This window comes from Oncorhynchus mykiss, chromosome 5, assembly GCF_013265735.2.
Source record: "Oncorhynchus mykiss isolate Arlee chromosome 5, USDA_OmykA_1.1, whole genome shotgun sequence".
Lineage (NCBI taxonomy): Eukaryota > Metazoa > Chordata > Actinopteri > Salmoniformes > Salmonidae > Oncorhynchus > Oncorhynchus mykiss.
This window is the reverse complement of record NC_048569.1, coordinates 73,104,497-73,124,275: the sequence shown is the minus strand read 5'-3', so window position 1 is coordinate 73,124,275 and position 19,779 is coordinate 73,104,497. Positions and strand designations below refer to the sequence as shown.

The window sequence follows — 19,779 nt, the reverse complement described above, 5'->3', positions numbered from 1 at the left end:
TTCTGGAGAAGGATCAAAGGCACTTGAGCGCCACACTTGAGGTTGTTGCAAGCTGCTTTAGTTGCTGATGCTACATTTGATTAAAAAAATCTAAGGCCCTTGTGTGTTCCACTACCAGAGCTGAAACTGGTAGAATACCTACCCATTAGAGGTTGTAGGAAGTTATTGCCACCCATTTTGTCACACCCTGATCTGTTTCACCTGTCTTTGTGATTGTTTCCACCCCCCTCCAGGTGTTGCCCATCTTCCCCATTATCCCCTGTGTATTTATACCCGTGTTCTCTGTTTGTCTGTTGCCAGTTCGTCTTGTTTGTTCAAGTCAACCAGCGGTTTGTGTCACAGCGCCTGCTTTTTCCAGTCTCTCTTTTCTCGTCCTTCTGGTTTTGACCCTTGCCTGTCCTGACTCCGAGCCCACCTCCCTGCCCCTGAGCAGGCCTGCCGACCTGTACCTTTGCCCCGCTCTGGATTATCGACCTCTGCCTTACCCTGAGCCCGCCTGCTGCCTGGTACCATTGCCCCACCTCTAGTTTACTGACACCTGCCTGCCTTGACCTGTCTATTGGCTGCCCCTGTTGGAATATTAAACTATTGTTTATTTGATGTGGTCTGCATTTGGGTCTTACCTTCATACCTGATTTTACTTTTTTATTTTTTTATTTAACCAGGTAGGCCAGTTTACAGCTGCGACCTGGCCAAGATAAAGCAAAGCAGTGTGACAAAAACAACAACAGAGTTACACATGGGATAAACAAACATGCAGACAAAAACACAATAGAAAAATCTATGTACAGTGTGTGCAAATGTAGTAAGGTTAGAGAGGTAAGGCAAAAAGTAGGTGATCGATGGAGAGCCAATCACCTGTTTTTAGCTCAGTGTGCCCCCATTTTCGAGCTTCAGCCCTCCTCCTTCCCCTTGGATTCGCTCCAAAATAGCCTACCTCATCACGCTGATGTCTGAAAGGGCTCTCACCTGGGCTACTACCATATGGGAACAGCAGCCGGCCGTATGTGCGAGCCTGGAGGGGTTCGTGGGAGACGTGAGGAAGGTCTTTGATGCCCCGTTCTCCAGGAGAGAAGCTCCCCGGAAGCTAATCTAGCTCCGGCAGGACGCCCACACTGTGGCCGACTATGCGGTGGATTTCTGTACTTTGGCAGCGGAGAGTGTGTGGAACCCGGAAGCACTGTTCGACATGTTCCTGCACTGCGTCTCGGAGGAGGTTAAGGACGAGCTTGAGGCTTGGGAGTTACCCACTGATTTTGATTCCCTCATCGCTTTGACCATCCGCATCGATGGACGACTGCGGGAAAGACGAATGGAGAGGAAATTCGATTTCACTCCTACGTCCAGGGATTCCACCTTGCCTCCGAGTCATCCCGGAAGTCACCGGCGGTCCCGTGGCCGAGAGCACCCGAGATATCCTGACCTTCCTCGAGAATTACAGTGGAGGGCTGAGGCACTGTTTCCCAAGCCCATGCAACTAGGCAGGGCTGGGCTGTCGCCAGCGGAACGGCAACACCGGATCAGCACAAGGAACTGTCTGTATTGTGGGACTTTTGGTCATTTTGTGTCCTCGTGCCCAGTAAAAGACCAGGCTCACCGGTAGGAGCAAGTACTCTTGTGGGCCATATGAGGAACTTTTCTGCTTCCCTTACTCGCACCCCTTTTCATGTCATTCTGCTGTGGGGAAACCAGTCCAAATCTCTTCGGGTCTTCATTGACTCTGGGGCCGATGAGAGCTTTTTGGAGGCGACACTGGCTTCCGAGCTGAACAGCCCCTCTCCATTCCCGTGGATGTTAGAGCATTGGATGGGCGCTCTATAGGTCAGGTCACCCATAACACCAATCCCATCAACCTACGGGTGTCAGGGAATCACAGCAAGATCATTCAGTTCCTTCTCAACAATTCCCCCCAGATCCCCATGGTTTTGGAATTCTCCTGGCTCCAGCGACAAAGCTCACTCATCAACTGGTCTACGGGTGTCATCATGGGCTGGAGTCGGTTCTGCCACGCCCATTGTCTGAAGTTGGTGCAACCTTCCCCAGGCCATCTTCCTGGGTCCTCGGAAGTGGTTCTGGATCTCTCCGCCATTCCCGCGGAGTACCAGAATCTCCGGGAGTTGTTCAGCAAGTCCTGGGCCACATCCCTTCCGCTGCACCGCCCCTGTGACTGCAGGATTGACCTTCCCCCTAGCACCACACTGCCCCGGGGGCGTCTGTACTCGCTGTCGGGACCTGACAACTCCGAAGGGGCCACTGTGTTCTTCAAGCTGGATCTACATAATGCCTACTACCTGGTGCAGATACGAGAGGAGGACGAGTGGAAGACCGCCTTCAACACGGCCAGCGGCCACTACGAATATCTGGTCATGCCCTTTGGTCTCACCAACGCCCCTGCTGTGTTCCAGGGTCTGGTGAATTACGTTCTCCGCAACATGCTGAACCGGTTCGTCTTCGTCTACATTGAAGACATCCTCGTCTTCTCTCACTCTCCCCAAGAACACTAGCTCCATGTCCGGCAGGTTCTCCAGCGCCTTCTGGAGAACCAATTGTTTGTTAAGGCGGAAAAGTGTAAGTTCCATCGCTCCACCATTCCCTTTCTGGGCTACATCATCTCTGCTGGGAGCGTCAAGGTTGGATCCCGAGAAGGTGAAAGTGGTGGTGGATTTGCCTCAGCCTACGTCCAGGGTGCAGCTGCGATGCTTCCTGGGATTCGCCAATTTTTTCGCCGCTTAATCCAGGGTTACAGCACCCTAGCCTCCCCCTGTTTGCCCTCACCTCTACCAAGGTTCCGTTCACGTGGTCTACGGCCACGGACAGGGCGTTCAGGGACCTTAAACACCGCTTCACCACGGCTCTGATCCTGGTTCATCTGGACCCTTCCCGTCAGTTCGTGGTGGAGGTCGATGCTTCGGATGTCGGAGTGGGGTCTGTTCTGTCCCAACATTCTCTACTGGACCTTAAACTACATCCCCGCACTGCCTTCTTCCACCACCACAGAGAGAAATTACGATATGGGGAATCGGGAGCTTCTCGCAATGAAGATGGCATTGGAGGAATGGAGGCACTGGCGCGACGGGGCGGAACATTCGTTCATTGTGTGGACCAACCACAAAAACCTAGAGTATCTCCGCACCGCCAAGTGCCTCAACTCCAGGCCATCGAGATGGGCCCTGCTGTTTATCCGGTTCAACTCTTCCCTCTCCTACAAGCCAGATATTCTGTCTCGCCACTATAATCCCACGGCTACCACCCCGGAGCCCAAGACCATCCTTCCCAGCTCGTGCCTGGTGACGGGACTCAGCTGGGAAACAGGTCCCAGCCGTACCCTGGGGGAGTCCCAGATAACCGGATGTTCGTGCCTGATGCTGTCCGCTCCGCTGTCCTGGAGTGGGCCCATTCCTCCAGGCTTGCCTGCCACCCAGGCTCCCGGCGGACCCTGGCCTTTCTGCGACAATGCTTTTGGTGGCCTAACACGGTTCAGGGCGTTGCCTCATTTGTCGCCGCCTGTACAGCTGACCCCACATCTACCCCTTATGCATGTGTAATTGCAGGCATTGACTGAATGTGTGTTGCATCATGTGTCCATAATCTTTCGTCGTATGCTGTAGCTGAATAGAGGTAACACTTTTTTTATTTTTCCCAGGTAAATTGACTGAACACATTCTCATTTACAGCAGCGACCTGGGGAATAGTAACAGAGGGGGATAAATGAGCCAATTGGAAGCTCAAGTCCTTAATGAAGTTTAATTTGCTTTAATCTCAACAAACTGGAGAGGTTCCATCTAAATCACAGATGGTTTGCACATCCTCTGATTCACACAATTTATATATTTTTCCATAATTTAGCAATCTACAGTAATATCAAAATGGCCATTATGTCAAACTAATAGAACATACACTATAAAACCTATTTAAAGTTTAAACCAATCTGTTCACGTGTTCTTCCCCAGTGGTTCACATTGTGCAAAACAAGCAGTAAAAAACATTAATAGGCGTTTAACACTTAACTACATGCATTTCTTAGTTAAATCAATTATCGTGGGGTTTTCCTCCCTCTCAAATACATTTATTGAACTGTTGCTCCATTTGGATTATTTTCAGATCTGCGATCACTGAGAAGAAGCATTCATGATCTCTAAATTAACATGCTTATGGATTCTTTCTATGATTTCACAGTTTTGACAATATTAAAATTGTAGACCATTGTCACCTCCTTGGTTTGCAGAAATACTTAACTAAAGCCATGGATAACTCATACTGTACAGTTGAAGTTGGAAGTTTACATACACTTAGGTTGGAGTCATTAACTTGTTTTTCAACCACTCCACAAATTTCTTGTTAACAAACTATAGTTTTGGCAAGTTGGTTAGGACATCTACTTTGTGCGTGACACAAGTAATTTTTTCAACAATTGTTTACAGATTATTTCACTGTATCACAATTCCAGTGGGTCAGAAGTTTACATACACCAAGTTGACTGTGCCTTTAAACAGCTTGAAAAATTCCAGAAAATTATGTCATGGCTTTAGAAGCTTCTGATAGGCTAATTGACATCATTTGAGTCACAGGTGTACCTGTGGCTGTATTTCAAGACCTGCCTTCAAACTCAGTGACTCTTTGCTTGACATTATTGGAAAATAATAAGAAATCAGCCAAGACCTCCACAAAATAAAAACATTTGTAGACCTCCACAAGTCTGGTTCATCCTTGGGAGCAATTTCCAATTGCCTGAAGGTACCACGTTCATCTGTACAAACAATAGTACGCAAGTATTTATTTTATTTTAACTAGGCAAGCCAGTTAAGAACAAATTCTTATTTCAATGACAGCCTAGGAACAGTGGGTTAACTGCCTTGTTAAGGGGCAGAACAACAGATTTTTACCTTGTCAATTCGGGGATTCAATCTCGCAACCATTTCGGTGTACTAGTCCAACGCGCTAACCCCTAGGCTACCTGCCGCCCCAGTATAAACACCATGGGACCACGCAGCCATCATACTGCTCAGGAAGGAGACGCGTTCTGTCCCCTAGAGATGAACGTACTTTGGTGCGAAAAGTGCAAATCAATCCCAGAACAACAGCAAGGGACCCTGTGAAGATGCTGGAGGAAACCGGTACAAAGTATCTATATCCACAGTAAAAACGAGTCCTTTATCGTCATAACCTGAAAGGCCGCTAAGCAAGGAAGAAGCCACTGCTCCAAAACCAACATAAAAAGCCAGACTACGGTTTGCAAATGCACATGAGGACAAAGACCATACTTTTTGGAGAAATGTCCTCTGGTCTGATGAAACAACAATATAACTGTTTGGCCATAATGACCATCGTTATGTTTGGAGAAAAAAGGGGGAGGCTTGCAAGCCGAAGAACACCATCCCAACCGTGAAGCAAAGGGGTGGCCGCATCATGTTGTAGGGGTGCTTTCCTGCAGGAGGGACTAGTGCACTTCACAAAATCGATAGCATCATGAGGTAGGAAAATTATGTGGATATATTGAAGCAACATCTCAAGACATCAGTCAGGAAGTTAAAGCTTGGTCGCAAATGGGTCTTCCAAATGGACAATGACCCCAAGCATACTTCCAAAGTTGTGGCAAAATGGCTTCAGGACAACACAGTCAAGGTATTGGAGTGTCCATCACAAAGCCCTGACCTCAATCCTATAGAAAATTGGTGGACAGAACTGAAAGAGCGTGTGCGAGGAAGGAGGCCTACAAACCTGACTTAGTTACACCAGCTCTGTCAGGAGAAATGGGCCAAAATTCACCCAACTTGTTGTGGGAAGCTTGTGGTAGGCTACCCGAAACGTTTGACCCAAGTTAAACTATTTAAAGGCAATGCTACCAAATACTAATTGAGTGTATGTAAACTTCTGACCCACTGGGAATGTGATAAAATAAATAAAATCTGAAAGAAATCATTTTCTCTACTATAATTCTGACATTTCACAATCTTAAAATAAAGTGGTGATCCTAACTGACTGAAGACGGGGATTTTTTTACTAGGATTAAATGTCTGAGTTTAAAAACTGAGTTTGAATGTATTTGGCTGAGGTGTATGTAAACTTCCGACTTCAACTGTAACTGAATTGTGATATTCGCCATATAGCCTACCACAAAAATAAAGTAAAAAGGAAACCCAACCATATAATCTTGTGATTGATTTATAAACTACCACTGAGATAATGTTTATTCTTTCATTGATTATAAACAAATATGCAATACACCTTCTCATACATTTACAATTGGATTGAACCCACTGGGCAAAAGCTGCTTGAATCAACGTTGTTTCCACATCATTTCCACAAAAATGCAATGTGATGAAGTTAAATCAATGTGGATAACTGATTGGATTTTTAAAAAGTCATCAACATAAGGGATTTTTTTTCTTTTTTTCACAAAACTTTTAACCTAAATCTAATGTCATGGTGACATGTTTTGTTGATTTCACATTGAATTCACATCAGTTGAAGGCTACCCGTCTTACTGTTCTTTTCACTTATTTATTTACCTAGTGGCTAGTCTGTTTTACCAAATCTCATACCCACTGCAGTTTGAAACTGTAGATACAGTGCATAAAAGGGTCTTTGGAGTGCTTACTTGGCAGCATTGTACCGGAAAAGCCTTTACAGCTTTGTAAAGCGATCATCATCTGTGAATCCTCTATTGTAAGTGCCATCCAGGTTGATGCCATTCTCCACTCCTTTCACCTGCATGTCCTCTTCATCCTGCCCATCCTCTGTCATCCCTTTCTCTTTCCTAGATCAAGATGAACCATCAACACCAGTTAAATAACCAAACATATCATTATGAACAGAAAGACTGAAGTATTGTCAAAGGGTGGACTCACCGTCTCTTTTGAAGCAGAGAGGATACGAGCAGGGCAATGATTCCAGCACACACAGCACCTATGACCACTCCAAACACGATGAGCCAGGGAGGGGTGTCAGGGTTGACTGTCGCTGCTAGTGTAGGGTAGATGCCCAGAAACTCCAGGGTCCTATCTGACAGGAGGAAGGCATTGTTGATGCGATGCCTTGACATCCTGTTGGTTATAGAAGGGGTTCATTTAGGTCCAGATAGTACATCTCTTCTTTTACAGGTCTGTTATCTCAAACTGTACTTGAATCTGTCTAAATACCGCTTGCCTTGTGTTTCCCATTGTAAGCATAATATCTATTTTCTGTTTTAGAAGGTATTCAGGTGGATGCTTATGTTCATTTTCTTACTTTAGTTTTATCCACAGGTGTAGACCAGAACATTGTCTTTTAAAGTAGACCAGAGCATTACCTCACAGCTTTCTCCACATCTGCCTTAGGAATAAGCATGGTGGTGTTGTCTGGTGATGTCACCACAAACCAGAAGGACACCCTCGAAGTCTGAACACACAGGATAATGTTGTCGACACTGGAAAAGTCCCACAAACATCATAATGCCAGAAATGCCATGTTGACAGCATTACACAACACACCAGGAAGACAATTTTATTGACTTAAACAGAAGTCATAAAACATGCTCACAGGAAGGCTGGAAATAAACCTTTTTTTTTAAGAAGTGAAAAAACATATTTGGCCATATACAACAACCCCCGAGGTGCCTTATTACTATTATAAACTGCTTACCAACTTAATTAGAGCAGTAAAAATAAACATTTTGTCATACCTGTGGTATACAGTGATATACCACGGCTGTCAGCCAATCAGCATTCAGGGCTCAAACAACCCAATTTATAATGTACTACATGCTGATGTACTGTAGCATGTGCTTTGTATTGAGTTCAAACAGCGACTGATTAAATAATGTGTCAGACATTTTTCGGGCACTGTAGATATTCTTACTTGTATGTTTCCATTTGGAAGTGCCTCCTCATGGCAAAGGCCATAGTAGCTTGGAAAAAGAACATTTCACTCTGATTCCATTCATACTGCAGACAAAAAAAGTATAATCTCATCATCAATCACAATATTCAAACACATTTTTCTGTGTTGATAATGTTGAAAATAATAAATGAATAGCATTTCAAAGCTCTTGATCGATAGGACCCCTTCTGTATTTTAGAGCACATCACTGATTTCAGAGAACATTTCTGAAAATAATGGAATAATCTGCTGTATCTTTTGGTAAGCATAGTACTCACAGCATCCTCTCCCAAAGCAGTTTTGAGGCTGATGCGCACTTTGTAGCCATTTGGAGCATCTACAGAGAGAATAACAGTTTTTTTTTATCTCTCTCCCCTACCTCAAATATTGTATGCTCAATGTTTTAGACATCATCAAACATTAGCATACAATAGTCTAGTCTAATAAGTCACGAAGATGTTGACTTGAGTCACATCGGTTGATACAAACTGTATAATAGCAAAACAACAGGACACCAATGAAACAAACAGTACAATAACAAAAAACAGGACACCAACTAAACAAACAGTGAATAGGACACCCTGCTCATCTAGTCTCACAGTTCTTTATCAGGACAGTAGGAAGGACACTATCTGTACCACAAACCATAAAGTATTTTAATATTTACTGCGTGTTCGCCCTCTGCCCACTCAGGCACTCGCTGCTGTTAAACTAGCCAAATGTAATGCAAAGACAAGATAACAACATCCTGTGTAGACCATTTGAAGTCATGAAAACACTCCCAACCAGTACCTTCTTCCTCAAGCCTCTGATCAGCTGACATATTAAACTGTCTTTCTCCCTACATTAAACTATTGGAATATTAGCTGAAACAAACATTCATGGAAGCAATAAACTGGTATTGTACAAATTGTAATACTTACAAACTAAATAATAAAAACCAAACACCAAGTAATTCCAGCTATGAGGATGTGAGCGTCTTATAAACCTAGCTACTCTGAGTCACTCACCGCGCTGGCAGAGGTCTTGTGCCAGAGCAGGTGCCCCCACCTGGCAGAGCAGAAACAGGATCCACACCAACATCCCCTCCTGAGGATAAGAACAGAACTAAGAAAGAGTATGCTGTGCTGCTGGCTCAGTCAAAGTCCCAGTGGTCAGACATTAAAGTTGAAGGAGCAGTCCAACAATGGAATCAAACAGACCTTGGAGTGGCCACTACCAGGTTTTATTGGTTAAACTATGACACACACAGCTGCTAGCTAAAACTCTCCCTGCCCACCTTTAAAAATGTAACAGCCCTATAACAATTGTCACCAACAGTACAGATAGCCTGCCCAAAGAGCAGAATGATGTGAGAACAGCAGTGCATGCGCAGCAGTGTCAGCACTATTTGTCCAAGCCTCAGAGAATTGGAAGAGGTTTGATAATGTGAGAGGGGGCAGACCTCGAGAAGATAAACACACAGACCCAGTCTTGTTTTGTTTACCCAGTGGGCCTGCTTTACTGCACAGATGGGATCTTAAAATGACCAGTATTGTTGCAGCACAATAATCATGCAGCAACAGGATCTTAAAGTTTAGTCCAGTCACACTTTTCCGCTGATGTAATGTTGCTTGATCAGTGGTTAGGCTATTAGCTGGACAAAATCAGGCTACTTGAAAAGTGCAATACTGTTAATATAACCGTGTGTTATTGCAGGGTTTCAGTGAATTTATGACAATCATGCAGAAAATGTTTCACAGGAAAATTCTCAGCGACAACCGAGTCATCAAATTCAGATCCCTCAACAAGGGTAGAGCCTAAGGGGAATTTGGCCAGACAAAATAATATAATTGACAATAATTGATAATACAGTACATCCTTGTAACAACCCACTCGTAGGAGGTTTGTAGCATCTATGAACATACTTTTAGTACTTTTCCCAACCTGGAGAGCTGACACCTTCAGACTTATGCTCCACCACAGGTCACACTGAGGTCAAGGAAGACAGCTGACACTTCTCTTCTGGGTGTTTACAGTTAATAATACCTTTATTACGAGTATCGGTGATTCTGTCCCAAATGGCATTCTATTCCATACATAGTGCACTACTTTTGACCAGAGCCCTATAGGGAATAGGGTGCCATTTGGGGGACACATCAGTGTCACATCAGCTTCTACAGTACTAAGGTAACATAACAAAGATGAAGGTAGACCTAATGTAACATTACACTTTTACAATTCAGGGAAACTGTCATGATTAACCATTCACACTTGCCCTGGATACATTACCTATAATGTGGTACATTTTTCACCAGTGAATGTTTTTGTCAAGCACATCTTAGGTTCAAATTCAATCATTGATTGTTCATGAGAAACATGCGTTCACACATTACACTTGGTCTGCCTGTGGAGGGTAGCTCTACTCTTCCATCTGATTGCTGGCTATTAACACCAAATTAGCTGATTTCAAATCTATTTAGGAAGAAGAACATTCAGAAGCATATTAAATCTAATACAGACTCCGGGTGAAGCCTCCTTGTTAGCTCATGAATACAAGACATACAATAACGCATTATCAGTAAATGATCTTTGCTCTCATAAAATGCTAGGGTATTTCACCATACAGGAAACACCCATCAGAAATTATACTGAAATAATTTTATTGAAAGATATATTGCTGGTTGAACTCCTCTCTTGAACTTAAACTGGGGTTGATGTGCATTTTGCAGTTTGAAGTTGAGGAGTCCCTGCAGGACAATTGTAGAATAGACTTCATGCTCTGTAGCCACTGAGGTATATTAAGTCTGTAGCCTATGCATGCTCAACTAACCAGTGGCATGTATTCGTGGATGCCAAGGGAAGCCTGTCACGCTCTGATCTGTTTCACCTGTCCTTGTGCTTGCTTCCACACTCCTCCAGGTGTCGCCCATCTTCCCCATTATCCCCTGTGTATATCTACCTGTGTTTTCTGTCTGTCTGTCTGTCTGTCTGTCAGTTGCCAGTTTGTCTTGTTTGTTCAAGCCTACCAGCATTTTGGGTCTCAGCTCCTGCTTGTTCCAGTTTCTCTTTTCTCGTCCTCCTGGTTTTTGACCCTTGCCTGTCCTGACCCTGTACCCGCCCGCCTGACCACTGCCTGCGCCTGACTGCCGTTCTTTACCTTTGCTCCACCTCTGGATTACCGACCTCTGCCTGACCTGAGCCTGCCTGCCGTCCTGTACCTTGGCCTCTACTCTGGATTCTCGACCCCTGCCTTGACCTGTTGTTTGCCTGCCCCTGCTGTTACAATAATCATTGTTACGTCACACAGTCTGCACTTGGGTCTTACCTTGATTCCTGATAAAGCCAGACTTCCCCAATAAACATATGAAATCAATTATCTTTCATCTCTCTGTGTTTCATAATTTTCATTCAACGCCCCTCTGTCTCTGCATGTGTAGGCCATCTATCTGATGCTGTCTTGTCCAAAAGAGAATTACATTGTTGCCACAAGTAGCATTGCATGCAAGGGAAGCCAGCAAGCATTTGGCCTTTCTTGATAAAAATAAATAATAAAAGCCAATCAGCATTCAGCTAAACTGAGTGAGCTCAACTATGAATAGTCTTATTTTTTGGCGCACCAAAAAAAAGTGTTAAGGGAAGCCAGTTTGGATTTGGCTTCTCTCCAATGACATTGCATTGAGAGCATATTTCATTGACAGAAACAACTTGAATTGTTGCATCTCATTGTGTTGTTGTCCTCCAGTTGCTAGCTTGCTAACATGGTACCTTTTCTAAATTAGCAATGGAGATAAGGATTTGCACTTGTGGTTTTAGTTCATTCTCCGTACTGGCCAATGACTATTAAGGCGATTCTGATCAAACCATAAATTCATACATTGTGCCCCTAGTTGGACAGGATGAAAGTTCAATATGTGGCTAGATGTAGAAGGCTAATGTTAACTAGCTAATGATGAACATGAAATTAAGTTAGGCTAGCGAACAAGCATTTTAGCCAGGTAGCGGGACAACATAAAATAAAAGCTTGAACTGTATGACAGAGACCATTTTTCAAAATGAAAGATAGGAGGATGGCATTGGCATTTCTCTACAATTAGGGCGAGTCAACATGTTTTTCTACTTGCACAAACACACACGTATGCACAAACACACAAATCAGAACCATGGACAGCCACATCATATTTAGCTTAAGTTAATTGGACTAAATTGTTTTTGGTATATTTTAGTTGTCATTGTATTAGACTATGCATAGGTGATTTGATTATGTTGAAATGTTGAAGTTGAAATGGTGCTGGAATAGTGGAGGCAGCTCCTATTTTCTTTGAAACTTGTGGTAACTCTCCATGGTTTTAAATCAATAGTTGTTAAGTGGTCTGAAAATGTTGGGAACATTAACTTACATGACCATGCTGTAGGTCATGTAACTGTTTGTTGCATGCAATAAGCTTTGTGCACTTCACCCAACAGTGGTTGCTCTCTGGTTTTGTGAAGAAACAAAGCTTTGAATTATTCTGCCAGAGTCTTCATATTGTATCGGCCTTAGGCCTATATAACAAGCCATATGAACTAACAGGTTTTAGCGCAAACAACACAATTATAACAACCCATTGGCTATAATATGTTTTTTTATTCTTGCTTGGCTTCCCCAGTGATTTTACTCACGCACTGCTACTGCAACTAACTAGGGATTTCCGTGGGTTTGATATATCATTTACTGGTATTCAGCTTTGTATGACGAGAGTTCTTTGTAGGCTATTTTCCTGTTTATTGTCTCCAGCATCATGATGATGATGTCAAGAAGCTGATATCGCATGCCCGGAACAGCACATTCGGAATCGCACGTCCGGAACCGCCCTGCCAGGGTTGCCAGGTATAGCTAAGACTTTACTCCCATGACTACTCAAAACCCGCCCACAAACCCTAAAAACTAGCCCACATTGTTTTTGCTGCAGCAAGACGAGTTGCCACATTTAGCCAATGAACCCTTTTCCATTACGTTATCGAGCAAATGAATTAAGAAGGAATATCAAAGTCATTTGTAACGACATAAGAAGCTAAATTTGGTTTTCCTTGAAAATAATTGTTCTAATTATTGCGAGCTAATAAAGGAATAATGTCGCCAGATAATGTTCCATCAATGGATGTTGATTTAACTAGTTTGACTGCTATGATTGTAAATTAATCCCTTATGTGTATGTGCATAACTATAGATACATCCAACAGGAGAGTTTGAGGGATGAAAGTTGGACAGATCATCTCGAAATCTCTGTGCAAGAAGCACTTGGACGAACGTCAACATAATGTTAAAACTATTTTCTGGTGATTGTGCCGTTATTATGTGCCAGATGTTAAGACTACAAACGATTTTGTAGTTTTGGTTAAATGGGGCTCCTAGCATGCACCTCAGCTCCTCACTGCAACGCTTCCCAAAAGGCAACAGTACAGTATGACAAACACAAACACAACACTATAACTGAAAACAACAAGGTATAGGTTACTTACGCAATAATGCACAAGGGGGTGTGGTATATGGCCAATATACCACGGCTAAGTGATGTTCTTAAGCGCGACACAACACAGAGTGCCTGGATACAGCCCTTAGCCGTGGTATATTGGCCATATACCACAAACCCCAAGGTGCCTTATTGCTATTATAAACTGGTTACCAACATAATTAGAGCATTAAAAATAAATGTTTTGTTATGCCTGTGCTAAACGGTCTGATATGCCATCATGGCTGTCAACCAATCAACATTCAGGGCTCGAACCACACAGTTTATAAAACTAGCTATACTACAACTAACTGTGTGTGCATCTGTGTAGGACTGTGGGCTGAGTCCCTGTACCTATACTCTAAAGAGCAGCACAGCGGCCAGCGGCAGCAGCAGGAGAGGTGCATATGACCTCTTCACTGGACCACGAGACAAACCCACCACCGCTGGATACTTCGCTACCCCGGTAACACACTCACATCACACACACCTCAGAACACATCAAATTGCGAGGGACTACCATCAATTTATTGTGTGTGTGTACATGTGTAGAAGTGTGTAAATCTAACTTATATTATATATGGCCTATTAGCGAGATTGACTTGTCATTTCAATAGGCATAGGCTAGGCCCACTAAAATCAGAGTTTATGATTGTAATTCAATTTGGTTTAGTTATGTTAATCGCAGGTAGCCTATAGCCCCTGATAGCCTACAATAGCTTAGGCAAGCTTGCTTAGTTCATATTGACAGACTAATGTATATAACATGAATAGCGAGGCGAGGCGATTTAGAGTTAAGAAGTGCTTCTGTTGCCCGATAGCCTGCTGGAAGAGGCTACCGAGGATGGGGTCTTAATTTCGATCACTAAATCGTATATTAATCATATGGATATGAACTGAATAGGCCTATGCTTGTCAACAGCCAGTGTTTTTTGTTGTTGTTTTAAACCTGTAGACTAATCTGATTGACTGTTACCTTCAATCGAATGTATTGTAACGACCCTGGGTATCCCACTTCTGACACCAATGTAATGAAATAGCAGGGAGCAGGTCTCGAACCCTCGACCTTCGGAAAAAAAAGCATGCTCGTGCGGCATAGTCGATTTCCGCGGTTATAAACCCAGGGTCGTTACACTATTCTAACAGCTGATAGAGCTGTGATCATGATTGATAACTTCCAATTGCATTAACTAAACATGGCCATTAATAATTGTATAATAACACAAGGCTACAACAACAATAAACTGAAGTTATAGCCTATTTATTAAATCAGTTTGCCAGCTCCGGTAGGCTACACAAGTGCAGCGCTCAGTCTCAACATACGCACACCCCTCCGCCCCCACCCCACCACTAACACACTCAGCAACAGGCTGCCTTACTACCTGATAGTGAGCAGCAGCAGGTCACAGTGAAATATTTGAAAGAAAAATGCCATGGCGGCCGCGGTGCAATTTAGAAGTAGCCCAAAAACCTGCAACCCGCGATCAATACAGTTTGACCGGCGACATCGTTTTGAAAGTAGCCAATCAGGCAGCAAACTGGAGATCGCAACCCTGCCTGCCAGAGTGCTGCTGTATAAAGAGAATAAAGATAGTATCTCCTAGCAACGCGAATTCTATCAACAATACGTTATGGGATATTCGTATACGTCACTGTTGCCATAGCTACGTCTCTGTCAAATACACAGGTTTCATTTCTTGTGTCAGGGGAGGCTAAAATAAACAATGGCTGAAAAAAAGTTCAAAGGAGCTCCGTTTGGAACACAGACATCGAGGTAAGACATTAGACAAGCGCCAAAAGGACGTGGAGAATCATGAAGATTAATAAGGAAAACAATATGGATGTTGTTATCCGTAGCACTGCCGGCCTGATGTCTTACTGCAATGTGCGTTTGCAGGTTTGATGTGTCAGCGGTCCATCCAGCCAATAAGAGAGTAGGGACCTACACAGAGATCCCCTACTGCAAAAATATGACCAATGACCTGGTATGACTTGTAACTCCCAACCTCTCTCTCTCCCCCTCAATTCAATTCAATGGGAAACATATTGTAACGACCCTGGGTTTATAAGCGCGGAAATCGACCCTGCCGCACGAGCATGCTTTTGCGACACAGTTGATAGCGCGCCGGACCTCGGGCTAGGGTTCGTGACCTGCCTGTTTCATTACAATATGTTTACATTGCCAAAGCAAGTGAAATAAATAATAAACAAAAGTGAAATAACTCTTTCTCTCTCTCAAACCTCCTCTCTATGCTTCAAAATCATAACAAACATTTTATATTATAAGGATATGTGTGTTGTTTGTCAGGAGAGGCGGCTGGGGCCGGGGTACTATGATGCTGCAGGCCATGGGGACTTCAGTAAACGGTCGGTGGCAGAGCGGGCCAAAGGGCCGGGGTGGCAGAGGGCCCAGGAGACTGCCAGGTTGGCAGCCATACCTCACCTCCTCTACAGGGAGGCCTGGGAAAACAAACGCTTCCTGGTGGGTCACACACACATGCACGCATGTGTGCACACACACACACACACACCTGACCCCTAACCTCTGTCTCTCTGTCTGTCCCATAGAAAACTAAAGTGGGTCCAGGAACCTACAGAGTAGCAGACTTTATAGAGGAGCTGCAGAAGAAACCAGGCAGTGTGAGAGGAGTGTGTGACAGCAGGGAAGAGCGGTTCAGAAATGCACAGGTACCACAACACACACACACACACAGAGGTACCACAGTGCAGCACTAGAGGGCAGGAGGACACAATATGTTATACTCAGCATACTGTTGGTAGGTCACATGTTAACACCATGTTAATAGCAGGTGTAAACTGGCTACAAACTACTAAGATCAATCTTTCTCCGTGATACTCAAAGTGCCTTACACCCCAACCCCATCTCAAACTCTGTGTTTACAGAGCTGGACGCCAGGCCCTGGTTGCTATGGTAATAGGGGTGTTCCATGGGCAGCGCTGGAGGAGAAGAGGTCGGGGTTAAATGGGGCTCCTAGCATGCACCTCAGCTCCTCACTGCAACGCTTCCCAGAAGGCAACAGTACAGTATGACAAACACAAACACAACACTATAACTGAAAACAACAAGGTATAGGTTACTTACGCAATAATGCACAAGGGGGTGTGGTATATGGCCAATATACCACGGCTAAGTGATGTTCTTAAGCGCGACACAACGCAGAGTGCCTGGATACAGCCCTTAGCCGTGGTATATTGGCCATATACCACAAACCCCAAGGTGCCTTATTGCTATTATAAACTGGTTACCAACATAATTAGAGCATTAAAAATAAATGTTTTGTTATGCCTGTGCTAAACGGTCTGATATGCCATCATGGCTGTCAACCAATCAACATTCAGGGCTCGAACCACACAGTTTATAAAACTAGCTATACTACAACTAACTGTGTGTGCATCTGTGTAGGACTGTGGGCTGAGTCCCTGTACCTATACTCTAAAGAGCAGCACAGAGGCGTTGTTGGCCAGCGGCAGCAGCAGGAGAGGTGCATATGACCTCTTCACTGGACCACGAGACAAACCCATCACCGCTGGATACTTCGCTACCCCGGTAACACACTCACATCACACACACCTCAGAACACATCAAATTGCGAGGGACTACCATCAACTTATTGTGTGTGTGTACATGTGTAGAAGTGTGTAAATCTAACTCCAGGGGAGTACCCTGGTGGGTGTGGGGGCTTTGGAGAGGAGTTGTGTCGTCGTGAAAAGCGGAACCACGGTGTGTTTGGAATGTTGGATCAGTACCCAGTTGTTCCAACAGAGAGAATCTACCACAGCACCCTGTCCCAATGCCCTCGACCTGCTGTGAGTACCCTAACCTTTGACCCCTAACCCTGCCCCAATGCTCTCCAACCGTTCTAGCTAACCTTTAACATCCAACCCCTGCCCCAAAAAGTGAAAGAACAAATATAATATATTTCTCTTCTCCCTCTATTCCTCCTTTCTATCCCTCTCCCCTCAGACGTTCCCAGGGCCAGGGTGGTATGAGGTCGTCTCTCCACAGTCCCGTCCAGAGAGTCACACCCATCCCCCCTTCCTCTCCTCTGCCCCCCGTGCCAGCCGTAGGACAGAAAGATTGCAGAACGGAAATTATGTGAGTTAAGCCTAACCTTCACCTCTAACTCTGACCTCTAACCCTGTCCCCTAAACTCTAACATCCTCTCTTCCAATCAGAGCATGGTTGGTCCTGGTCGTTATGACATTGCAGAAAAGGGGTGGAGTAAGACTGACAATGGCTACACCTCCTCCTTCAATTCCCGGACACAGAGATATCTTCACAAACCAGACAGAGACAAACACACACAGTAAGACACACACACACATACAGTGATACCTCACCTGAAATTAAAGAAATATCACATTTTCTATCAGTATACAGTGATTGTTGTGTTGTGTTGTGTGTGTGTGTATTGCTCTGTATGTTTCAGGGAGAGGTTGCGTGCGATAAATGTTCCGGTGGACAGACTGAGTTTCCTGGTGCAGCCTGGAAGGAACACTTTGATGAAATCAGCTTAGACACACACACACACACATACACACACACACATCGAAGCAGCATGGAACAAAAACTCCGGATACATGTTTTACAACCCAGCAGATTTCAAGTTTAGTTTTTCAACTATATTAAAATCAATATTGATCAACATGAGATGTTTTTATGTTTGGTAGAAAGTAGTAGAGATTTGCTGTGGACAAAACCAACTTTATTATCATCATACACCAACAAAAACATTTGTGGACAATAGCAGTGATCTCCTTTCTCTCTGCCAGGCAGTAGAAATAACCAGATTAGGGTTGGGGGTCAGAACAGGCAGGTGTTGGGGTTAGGGGTCAGAAGTTGTACACTACTGTTCAAAAGTTTGGGGTCAATTAGAAATGTCCTTGTTTTTTTAAAGAAAAGCAAAACATTTTGTCCATTAAAATAACAAAAATACAGTGTAGACACTGTTAATGTTGTAAATGACAATTGCAGCTGGAAATGGCTCATTTTTAATGGAATATCTACATGGGCGTACAGAGTAGAGGTCGACCGATTCATCGGAATAGCTGATTAATTAGGGCCGATTTCAAGTTCATAACAATCGGAAATCGGTATTTTTAGATGACGATTTTGCAAATTATTATTATTATATATTTTTTTACACCTTTATTTAACTAGGCAAGTCAGTTAAGAATACATTCTTATTTTCGATGACTGCCTAGGAACGGTGGGTTAACTGCCTTGTTCAGGGGCAGAACGACAGACTTTTACCTCGTCAGTTCAGGGATTCAATCTTGCAACCTTACGGTTAACTAGTCCAACGCTCTAACCACCTGCCTCACGAGGAGCCTGCCTGTTACGCAAATACAGTAAGAAGCCAAGGTAAATTGCTAGCTAGCATTAAACTTATCTTATAAAAACAATGAATCATAATCACTAGTTATAACTACACATGGTTGATGATATTACTAGTTTATCTAGCGTGTCCTGCGTTGCATATAATCGATACGGTGCGCATTCGCGAAAAAGGACTGTCGTTGCTCCAACGTGTACCTAACCATAAACATCAATGCCTTTCTTAAAATCAATACACAGAAGTATATATTTTTAAACCTGCATGTTTAGCTAAAAGAAAGGTTAGCAGGCAATATTAACCAGGTGCAATTGTGTTACTTCTCTTGCGTTCATTGCATGCAGAGTCAGGGTATATGCAACAGTTTGGGCCGCCTGGCTCATTGAGAACTAATTTGCCAGAATTGTACGTAATTATGACATAACATTGAAGGTTGTGCAATGTAACAGCAATATTTAGACTTAGGGATGCCATCCGTTAGATAAAATACAGAACGGTTTGTTTTGTTTTCGAAATGATAGTTTCCGGATTTGACCATATTAATCACCTAGGGCTCGTATTTCTGTGTGTTATTATGTTATAATTAAGCCTATGATTTGATAGAGCAGTCTGACTGAGCGATGGTAGGCATCAGCAGGCTCATAAGCATTCATTCGTTTTGCCAGCAGCTCTTCGCAATGTTTCAAGCATTGCGCTGTTTATGACTTCAAGCCTATCAACTCCCGAGATTAGGCTGGTGTAACCGATGTGAAATGGCTAGCTAGTTAGCGGGGTGCTCTGTATGTGTAACACTGCTTCGAGGGTGGCTGTTGTCGATGTGTTCCTGGTTCAAGCCCAGGTGGCGGCGAGGAGAGGGATGGAAGCTATGCTGTTACACTGGCAATACTATAGTGCCTATAAGAACATCCAATAGTCAAAGGCATATGAAATACAAATCGTATAGAGAGAAATAGTCCTATAATTTCTATAATAACTAGAACCTAAAACTTCTTACCTGGGAATATTGAAGACTCATGTTAAAAGGAACCACCAGCTTTCATATGTTCTCATGTTCTGAGCAAGGAACTTAAACGTTAGCTTTCTTACATGGCACA

At 43.7% G+C, this 19,779-nt stretch overlaps 2 protein-coding genes across 3 annotated transcripts; one reads left to right on the top strand and one right to left on the bottom strand.

The window, feature by feature from the left end:
- Positions 1-6,181: 6,181 nt before the first annotated feature.
- Positions 6,182-10,956, bottom strand: LOC110524521 (collectrin). Of its 2 annotated transcripts, none has more exons than XM_021604251.2 (7): positions 9,137-10,956; positions 8,868-8,946; positions 8,136-8,194; positions 7,837-7,922; positions 7,289-7,405; positions 6,849-7,043; positions 6,182-6,757 (listed from the first exon to the last, which is right to left on the bottom strand). In XM_021604251.2, exons 1-7 carry the CDS (start codon positions 9,224-9,226, stop codon positions 6,625-6,627), a joined length of 759 nt encoding a protein of 252 aa, XP_021459926.2. In that variant the 5' UTR covers positions 9,227-10,956; the 3' UTR covers positions 6,182-6,624. The 2 variants fall into 2 exon arrangements, with proteins under 2 accessions (XP_021459926.2, XP_021459925.2); XM_021604250.2 differs by lacking the exon at positions 9,137-10,956 and adding an exon at positions 9,060-9,104.
- Positions 10,957-14,372: 3,416 nt separating this feature from the next.
- On the top strand, positions 14,373-18,237 carry LOC110524520 (lymphocyte expansion molecule). The gene is made up of 10 exons (XM_021604248.2): positions 14,373-15,102; positions 15,226-15,313; positions 15,637-15,810; positions 15,897-16,016; positions 16,233-16,373; positions 16,753-16,896; positions 16,983-17,156; positions 17,314-17,445; positions 17,526-17,656; positions 17,780-18,237. Exons 1-10 carry the CDS (start codon positions 15,053-15,055, stop codon positions 17,865-17,867), a joined length of 1,242 nt encoding a protein of 413 aa, XP_021459923.2. The 5' UTR covers positions 14,373-15,052; the 3' UTR covers positions 17,868-18,237.
- The last annotated feature ends 1,542 nt before the right edge of the window (positions 18,238-19,779 follow it).

Excerpts from the sequence above, each read along its gene's own strand:
- LOC110524521 (XM_021604251.2), bottom strand. The coding sequence starts at position 9,226 with ATGCACTGCTGTTCTCACATCATTCTGCTCTTTGGGCAGGCTATCTGT. Across the intron at positions 7,923-8,135 it reads CTGCTTTGGGAGAGGATGCT|TATGAATGGAATCAGAGTGA; the intron begins GTGAGTACTATG and ends TTTTGTCTGCAG. Across the intron at positions 7,044-7,288 it reads GATGTGGAGAAAGCTGTGAG|GATGTCAAGGCATCGCATCA; the intron begins GTAATGCTCTGG and ends TATAACCAACAG.
- LOC110524520 (XM_021604248.2), top strand. The coding sequence starts at position 15,053 with ATGGCTGAAAAAAAGTTCAAAGGAGCTCCGTTTGGAACACAGACATCG. Across the intron at positions 16,374-16,752 it reads TCCCAGAAGGCAACAGTACA|GACTGTGGGCTGAGTCCCTG; the intron begins GTATGACAAACA and ends GCATCTGTGTAG. Across the intron at positions 16,897-16,982 it reads CTGGATACTTCGCTACCCCG|AAGTGTGTAAATCTAACTCC; the intron begins GTAACACACTCA and ends GTACATGTGTAG.